The following is an 8,845-nucleotide window of genomic DNA, read 5'->3' on the forward strand; positions in this document are numbered from 1 at the left end:
GAGGGGTAATGGGTACAAGTTACTCCTGGGGAGATTCCGATTGGACACAAGAGGAAAATTTTTCACAGTGAGAACAATCAGCCATTGGAATAATCTCCCCAGGGAAGCTGTGGATTCCCCAGCATTGGACACTTTTAAGGTTCAACTGGACAGGGTGCTGGGCCATCTTGTCTAGACCGTGCTTTTGCCAAGAAAGATTGGACCAGATGATCCTTGAGGTCCCTTCCAACCTGGTATTCTATGATTCTATGATTCTGTGATTCTGTGATTCTGTGATTCTGTGATTCTATGATTTGGGCTGCAAACCATGAGCTCATTGCTACCATCTCACTCTCCAAACACAAGACATTTCATTTGAATGAGATTTGGCAGGAAAACACCTCTCCATTTTTCTTTGCTGTCCTGTCAGGGCTCTGATTTATCTATTGGTTTATTTCTCCCTGGCTGGAGCTTGCTATTAATTATGGTTTGGATGGGGCCTTCTCCTTTTAATGTGTTAAATTCCCTCAGTGGTTTCCAGTTGCTGGACAGAGGAGGTACCAGGTCTTTCTGGTAGTGATCTCTGCCTTTCTCAATAATTGCCTGAACTTGGTGACTTGCTGTAACTCTTGGCAGAAGGTTTAATCCTTCAGTTAGCATCACTTCCAGGCAAGACTGGTTCCCTCAGGAACAAACCTAGCCAAGTACTCAGGGTTGTATTGTACCTCCCCCCAGCCCCCAGCATAGGTCCTATGCTGAGATGGAGCTGCTTCTTTAAAAAGGGGCTTTCCAAGTGATACTGCAGTCCAAAGCACCTCCTAAGAGTGTTCACCTCCTGCTTACCCCATAGTGCACTGTCCTCTTCCCCTTGGTATCTAGAGTAATTCTGCTCCTAGATGCACTTCCCCCTCCACCAGCCCTGCTCATTGCACAAGAGGCACTAACCCAGGGTGGACCTTCGTGTCTTGCCTCAATAAGCAGACAGAATCACAGAATCACAGAGTGGTTGAGGTTGGAAGGGACCTCTGGAGGTCATCTAGTCCAACCCCCCCCTGCTCAAGCAGTGTCAGCTACTGTAGGTTGTACAGGACTGTGTCCAGTCATTGTCATCTGAAGCAGAACCATCCTTTAGGGACAAGGGGATTTAGTGCCAGTCGGAGGCTGGGGGCTGGAAGCAGCACTGCACGTTTCTTTCCAGTCGCCCTTCCACCCTCTTCCCATGATCCTGACCCAAAGTTGGCGATGGTCTGAGGCTGAAAAAGTTGTCTTAGTGTCTTCATCTCCAGTACCCACAGCAGCATCACGTGGGCACATGCATGTGGAGAAGGTTAGACTAGCACATCAAGACATGCTGGAGGATGGGCTGGGTTGTGTCACATGCCATAAGAGAAGCAACAGTTTGAAATTGCAGAGGGACACGGTGCCTGTGGAAATGTAAGATATCCAAGCCTAGCCAAGGGGACATGTGAGCAAGAATGAAATTACACACGACTTGTGCCCAAGGTATGAGGTGGACAAGCTTGGCTGGGAGGTTCACTCCATCCACTAATTTCCTCTGTGTCTTTCTCTTTCCTTGTTGCTACAGGAAGCTGCTGAAATCTACCCTCGTCCTTATGCCTCTGTTTGGCGTTCACTATATTGTTTTCATGGCTATGCCATACACAGACGTGTCAGGGATTCTTTGGCAAGTTCAAATGCACTATGAAATGCTATTCAACTCTTTCCAGGTATTGTAACTGTTAAACTATGGGGGCAAACAGTGAGAATTTCAACGGGGAGAGGAGGGAAATGAGCGCGCAAGGTTGTCTTTGGAAGCAGGGCTGTTTTTACAATACACCAGATTTCATTCACAAGGTGATTTGACAGTATTTTAGCATCAAGTATGTTTTATATTTGCAAAACACAACATATAAAGGCTCAGTGTGTCCAACAAAAAAATGCTCCTGTTGAAAGATAACTTGCCCCACAAAATAAATCCCTTTAGATCCAAGTTAGACGTAAGCTGGTAGAGATCCACAGAGACATGTTGTTTCACATTAGCTTCCAACTTGCTTGTCTCAAGTTGTCTGTCAGTCCTGTGAATGGATTCCTCAGTTCTAGGTTTGGGGAAAAGGCAGGTTCAGTTACCGGACTGGTCCTATATAAGACACAGCAGCAAGAATACGCAACTCTACACGCAGAGCAGTGTTTGATAGTCACTGCACACTCTTCCCTGAGAGATTAACTTTTGGCTCACATGCTACTACCTATCGTCATGGTTGACCAGCGTGGATTATGAAAGGTGGACAGTGGGTCTGGCCAGATGACAGTTTAGAGAAGCTGTAAGGGAGCTGGGGACCAAGCCTGCATTCACGTGCTTCCACAATTCCTGTTGGGTGCAGATGGGATAAAATAGTGGGTGACCTCAGCAAGACCTGGGTAAACTACTGGCCAACAAAAAGATGTAGATGGTTTTCTCACATCTGAATTCCTTTGCTGGCCCCACTCAGTCAGTTCTGCCCCACGCATGGGCTGCTCCTCTTGCAGCCAGAGCTGGAAAAGTCCCATCAGGATTAACTTCCACCCTCCCGTCCTGCAGCAGGATCAGGTACATGTGAAACACTGGAAACGTTTATCCAACATGTACATAAACACCTCCAGTGAGGGAGACCCCAGCACCTTCCCAGGCACCCATCACCATCTCAGAAACTTTGCAAAAGATCCGGGGGTGAAAATAGACCTTTTTTAGCTAAACCATGACCCAGAGGGCTTATATAGTCTACCTACTTTGTCAATAGCCTGCAGGGAAATGGCTGTGTTTATCTGTCTCTCATACACTACTGAACAATGCAAGGTTTCTTACGCATGTTATGTACGGCATATTATGAACGTCATTGATTTCAGAGGAACACAGGGACACTGGGCAGCACCGTCAGAAAAGATTAACATTAATATGTTAACCTTAGCATTTTAAGCAATGTAGCAAGATTAACATTAATATGTTGTTTCTTCTTCCTTCTAGGGATTTTTTGTTGCCATCATATACTGTTTTTGCAACGGAGAGGTAAGTCACCAGCTTCTTAATTATTTCCCTCCTTTGTTAGGTTAGTTCCACACACAGATGGTAAAGTGCGTGCACATCAGCATATCCCCACTTATTCTTGAGACGCAACCCTGTTTTGCACTCAGTGGAAGATCTGTCAGTCCACATAGAAAGTTCATACCCTCGGTTTTGGTCATGTAAGACATCCAGGTCTTACGTGTCACCAATAAATGAACTACTGGAAGCAGCTAATCGAGAAAATAAATGTGTTTTTTCTTTTCCCAGCACAAGTGCTGTTTAGTGCTGCTTAATTTCAGATCTGTGGCAGGAAGAAAAGTGGATTGACAGAGTAGCTGCCTAACCAGCAAGCTCTTTTGATTGCCCAGACCTTTTTGACCTTTCCTTCTATTTCCAGAGTGATATGCTTTAATGTTTTTGTTTCCATTAATTCCCTCTATGGCTGCAAACTAAGAAACTAGATGGTCAGTGGATGTGCACCGGGAAAGAACAGAGCTATTTTCATGGCCCAGCATAAGGCTGGTTTGGCCTAAGTTTATGGACTTTAAGGGGAAATGCAACTACAAATGTGCTGTTTATGTTCTACAGCATAAAACCAAGATGAAATCCATACCATAAGGGGATTTGATCTCATCCTAAATTTAGCCATCTAAAAGTGGGACACTCAGTCTAAAGTAGTCAGCTAACTCCTTTCTAGAGGAAATTTCTAGAGACTCAGGCACCTCTGAAGGTGGTTCATACTTGATTCTTATGGTACATTGAGATGACTGACTCCTGAGTGTGCTGCTCAGTCTCCCTTAACCCCGGGAGAGAGTTAACCCATATTTTCAGTTAGATGTTTTCAAGCGTTCAAGCTTCCCAGTGTCAAATATTTCATTTGGAAAGGGCAGATTTAACGTGAATTTACTGTTCCTTCCAATTTCACGCTCCAGAGAGTTCCTCACCCAGTCTGTCTGTGGATACTACCCCCTTCTGATGACTTTCTGCCCCTCTCTCCTCCCACTCATGCTTTTTTCCCCCCTTGTCTCTCAGGTCCAAGCAGAAATAAAGAAGTCATGGAGCAGGTGGACATTAGCACTTGACTTTAAAAGGAAAGCACGAAGTGGGAGCACAACCTACAGTTATGGACCAATGGTTTCCCACACCAGTATCACAAATGTAGCCACAAGAGGGGCACTTGCCCTCCATCTCAATACGAGACTTATACCAGGGACCCTCAATGGACACCGGAATTTGCCAGGTTATGTAAAAAACGGCTCCATTTCTGAAAACTCCATGCCTTCTTCTGGACCAGAGCAGTACAACAAAGATGAGGAGTACCTGAATGGCTCTGGGCTTTACGATGGAGACAGACCCACAGTACTTGTTGAAGAAGAAAGAGAGACAGTGATGTAAAGAGAGGAGCAGAAAAAAGAAGCAAAAGGATGAAAAAGGTTCCTGGAGAGCATTTAATGGGCAAAAGAATATCAGGCCACGCATTGGATGCCAAGGGTTTCCATACAGTTTCTCTGTTCTGTGGAACGAGAGGTTAAGTTATATGGGGAAAAAAAGTGAGCCACCAATGTGGCCAGCTGTCGATCACATACATATACTCAGTGATCTACGTCTCCCTGGTATTAACGGAGGCAGGGCTATCCAGACCCGCGGGCCTTGCTACCTGCTGAACAACAGAGATACTGAGAGTTCGTGAGGGAGGGTTACAAAGCAGCACGTGGTCCTTGGACCTCTTGGAGAGTGTGGGCAGCCAAGGAGGACGGGAGTCTCACCCAGTAAAGCAAGAGTCTTGCAGGGAGTGTACAGCGCCACCTTCTTGCGAGGGTACAAGCCACCCTGGGCATCAGCGTCTTCAGTTTGGTTTGCTCTTTACCTGTCAAGTCTGCCTGGTAACACACACAACACTGATCAAGACCCCTCGGGGGTCATAGCTGCCCGGTCTTGCAGACAAGCGCTCAACGCGGACAGCTCAGTATAACCGGTCACGTCTTCCCTTGGGCAATCTCACTCCTTGGCAAAATGCTCCTCTGGGGTGGGCAGGGTTAACAGTTCATGGTTGCTGGATGCAGGCAGAAAACTCTATTGTCCTTTCCCTGACCTGAGTCCCAGTAGCAAGCCAGAAACCAGTGCAATTTTAGGATGGAAAATGTGGTTATCAGAATGTGCGACATTTTTGTTCTTCCAGATGCAGCAGTGGAGAGGGGCCCACCAAGTGGGTTGAGGCAGGGCGGGGGATTTGCAGATCTTGGGTATGTGTGCCTGTGCGTGTGTGTGGCTAAAATCAGTTCAGAGGGTAGCTAACTCAGCCCTCCCTTTTTGTGGAAGCTCATGGAAACAGGCTTCAGTTATTTTTTAAACCTTTAAATTGCTTCTCATTCTCCTCGCTGAATTTCCTGCTTTTCACTCATCCAAACCCTCATGAGGAGAAAGACTCCATCAACAGTCTGCCTGTATTACCCAGAAGCACAAGCTGCTGGATACAGCCAGACAAATCCACCTTCATGGGATCCGAAGGCAAAATCTGCTGCATAAAAGCACAGGGATTGCTCGTGGATGGTCTCCCTCTGAACATCTTCTGAACTTTCCTATTCTTCGTGGTTTGGTCACACACACACATATGCACACCAGGTCAGACTCTTAGCTGGTGTAAAGAAGCGTAACTCCAACCAAAGTCATTGAGTTTGCCTAGAGATGCTCAGATGAGGAAATGTTATTGCATTGTCTCCGAAGGGAAGAGCACAAGGAAATGCCTCTTTCCTACCAGAGAGAGAGACCAGGGAGATTTTGTCACTGTGCAGAATTTCCCTTGCTGGTGGTTTTTGCAAGGTGTGCCAAAAGGTCATTTTCTGACGCACCTCCTGTCTTCAGCAGCGAAGAAGAGGTACCATCCTTGTGGGCCAACAGTGCACTGCGCTGGGGTCTTGTCACACCAGCTGAGCATCCAGCGAAGGGTCTCTGCCAGTTTCCAAGCATGATTCGGAATTGCCCAGAAGTGGGAAATTAGGAACAGTGACCAAACGTCCTATTGCAGCACGTGCTTCCCCAGAGGAAGGACTCCGGCTGAGCCAGCCTGGACTCTCTCTTCAGCCCCTGTCATAACATCACTATTCCCTTGCTGCAGTCTAGGAGTCATCTCCTCATGGTGCTTTTTTTTCTTCTTTTCTTCCTTCTTGGCAAGTTTCTAGTACATGAAGCATTTTGACCTCACCTGGCTGTTTTACTCAAATGAAATAGGAAAGAAGTATTGGGCAAGTTTGCAGAAGTCCTTTAGGATGCAGGTGGGGCCACTGGGATAATCTACCCTCTATCCTGATCCTTTAGGTACAGCTGCTGGGTCACATCAACCAGCACTTCTGAGATGCATCCAGTCACTGCAATCAGCTGGTCTTGTGAGGGCAGATTAAGGACTAACTTCCCCAAAACTCTGAAGGAGGCCAGGAGGCGCAGTTGGGATCTCGACTCTGTGTCCCACAGCTTCTTTAAACAACCTCTCAGGTTAGGACCTGATCCAAAGCCCAGTGAAAAACCTCCTCCCCTCCACATCCCTGAGTTTTGGATTCAGACCTGGTAGAGGGTGTGGTGGCTGAGAGGCAGTCCTCTGTCAGGCACTGAAGCACCTCTCCACCAGTTGCAGACACAAATGAGCAGGTCTTTAAAAGCCAGTATTTATTTGTGGTGGTCTTTTTTTGGTTTGTGTCATTAGAATAAGTCAAAACTCATCATAACCATTTACCACCAAATGGCAGCTATTGAAATGTCAGGTTTTCAAAGAATAATCATTTTTCATGCTCTTTTGTTATTGTTGTTATTCATATAACAGGACTAACAATAGTATTACAGAGAAGTTAAGTAATCTTGCAAGAGAAGTCAACTCTAGTGAAAGTTTGGCATGGAGAGCTAACCAGCTCTGCAGAAATCTGGGTCAGCCCAGCTACACTCACTGCTCGCCTTCTCCTCGCAGATGCTGGTATGGCTTCTGGAGGCAATCAAAGGGGGCAGAAGTTATTAACAGTCAGCTGTCAGAGTGTGTACAGCTGCGATATTTAGCATCCCATGTGGCTGAACCGCCGATGAGAAAGAACACTGAATATGCTGGCTCTGGCTTTCCACCCTTCCAGAAGTGCATTGTGCTTAAATCCTGCCAAGTAGATGCAATGACCCTCCTGATTTTCTCGCTCAAAGAAATTTCTTAGTATCATTTCACTGCTGGAACAAAGGAAAAAAAAAGACAGAAAACCCACCAGTGACTCACTATTTGCTTGTGTTTGTTGCTGAGAACTCAAGATTAATAACATATTTGGCAATCACTTAGCAAAGTTCAAGGAATTAGCAAAAGCCATAAAATTATTTATAAACAAATACAACACCCCTCATAAAATGCAGCCCTCACTGAAATGCATTCATCACTGGATTATTTAGAATAAATGTCTAAAAACTGTTGTTAAGCATAGATAAAAATTACAAGCACAAGGGAGGTACAGGGGAAGAAATCTTTTCTTAGTCCTTTCAATTACAAATCATACATAATAGATTTTTTTTTCTGGGTGTTCATGTGCATGAACAATATTCATGCAAAAATTGGGAAAACGCTGATACCAAAACAGGGGAATAACTCTGCCATTAAGACGCAGCAGACTGTATGTTTGTCAAAGCCTGTTCCTATCTTTCCTGGGCTGATCACAAACTCTTGATTGAGTGTATGGGCCACGATCTATTAGCTAGAGAGCCAAAGACATCCTCCACTGATTTTAGTAAGGAAGGGAGAGATCCAAAGACATCCTCCACCGATTTTAGTAAGGAAGAGATCAGACCTGTGATGTCTAGAAACAGAGAAGGAACCACAATTTGCAGTTGCACTTTGCCCTGGAAGGGCAAGGAGAGTGATCCTGCTGGTGCTTAGCCAAAGCCTCTAGCTTCAGGATGGGGTCACCTTTGCTTTCTCCATCACCAGGAGATGCGGGCATTTCTCAAGGACACTTTATCCCCATCCAAAGGTCTGAGTCGACCTGGGCTGACAGTTCCTCTCCTGTCTGATTTACTAGTGCAGACATAGCTCCGAAGGCCACAGAAAACAGAAAAGTGGTGAGGTAAGGATGCATTTGTCTGTGATTCATCTAGTGACCACTGCGAACCCTGCAGGCAGGAGAAGGTTTGTGCCCATCCTGCTTCAGGTCCAACATGGGACGGTGGAGCAGAGAGAGCAGATTACTTTGGAGTCGGTGTGCAGCAAACACACGGGCAAAGAGACTTTCTCAAGTTCACTTCTAGCAGGAGGCAAAGGTCCAAAGGAGCTGGTTGCCTGTATTTTTCTAGGTTTCCCTCCTCCATGGTGTCAGCTTTGTGCCTCTTGTCTTCCCATCCTGTAAAGCAGCTGGCAACACTCAGGAGTCCCACAGACCCTCTCACTTCTCTAAGCCTGCTGGGCTGACACAGGCCAAGCTGTGCACTGCAATATCCCAGCTGACTGGTTCACATGGGGAGGGATCTCCTTGCCCACCTTTTGGATGGGTGTGCTTTTCTCCAGCGCAACAGAGATGCTGGGCTTGGGCAGGGAATCTCACCCCCTGCCAGGTTCATCGCACGGTACGAGCCCAGCACCTCTTCTATTCCCATCCACAGCAACGCAGTCTACTTTTCCTCGTGAGTCGTTCCTACTCGATCTACCTCTTTTCTGGAAGGACACAGAGCTGTTAAGTCTTCCTCAGTCTTGTGTTTCTTAAGGATGGCTTTTGGCAGCAGCCTTGTCATTTCTGCTCTGCCTGGGTATGTGCAGATGAGTGTTTTTACACCTTCTGTATACTGCTTGGTCTTGGTTCAGATGAGATCACGTCT

The 8,845-nt window shown here is 46.3% G+C and overlaps 1 protein-coding gene across 1 annotated transcript in view; it reads left to right on the forward strand.

Moving 5' to 3' along the window:
• PTH1R (parathyroid hormone 1 receptor) overlaps positions 1-4,560 on the forward strand; it is a 129,314-nt gene extending 124,754 nt beyond the window's left edge. Inside the window, exons 11-13 of the mRNA XM_009281023.1 lie at positions 1,565-1,706; positions 2,981-3,022; positions 4,052-4,560. Coding sequence (XP_009279298.1) covers positions 1,565-1,706; positions 2,981-3,022; positions 4,052-4,414 — 547 coding nt within the window. The 3' untranslated portion in view covers positions 4,415-4,560. The remainder of the gene's footprint in view (positions 1-1,564; positions 1,707-2,980; positions 3,023-4,051) is intronic.
• Positions 4,561-8,845: the final 4,285 nt, after the last annotated feature.

This window comes from Aptenodytes forsteri, unplaced genomic scaffold (genome assembly GCF_000699145.1).
Source record: "Aptenodytes forsteri isolate BGI_AS27 unplaced genomic scaffold, ASM69914v1 Scaffold52, whole genome shotgun sequence".
Lineage (NCBI taxonomy): Eukaryota > Metazoa > Chordata > Aves > Sphenisciformes > Spheniscidae > Aptenodytes > Aptenodytes forsteri.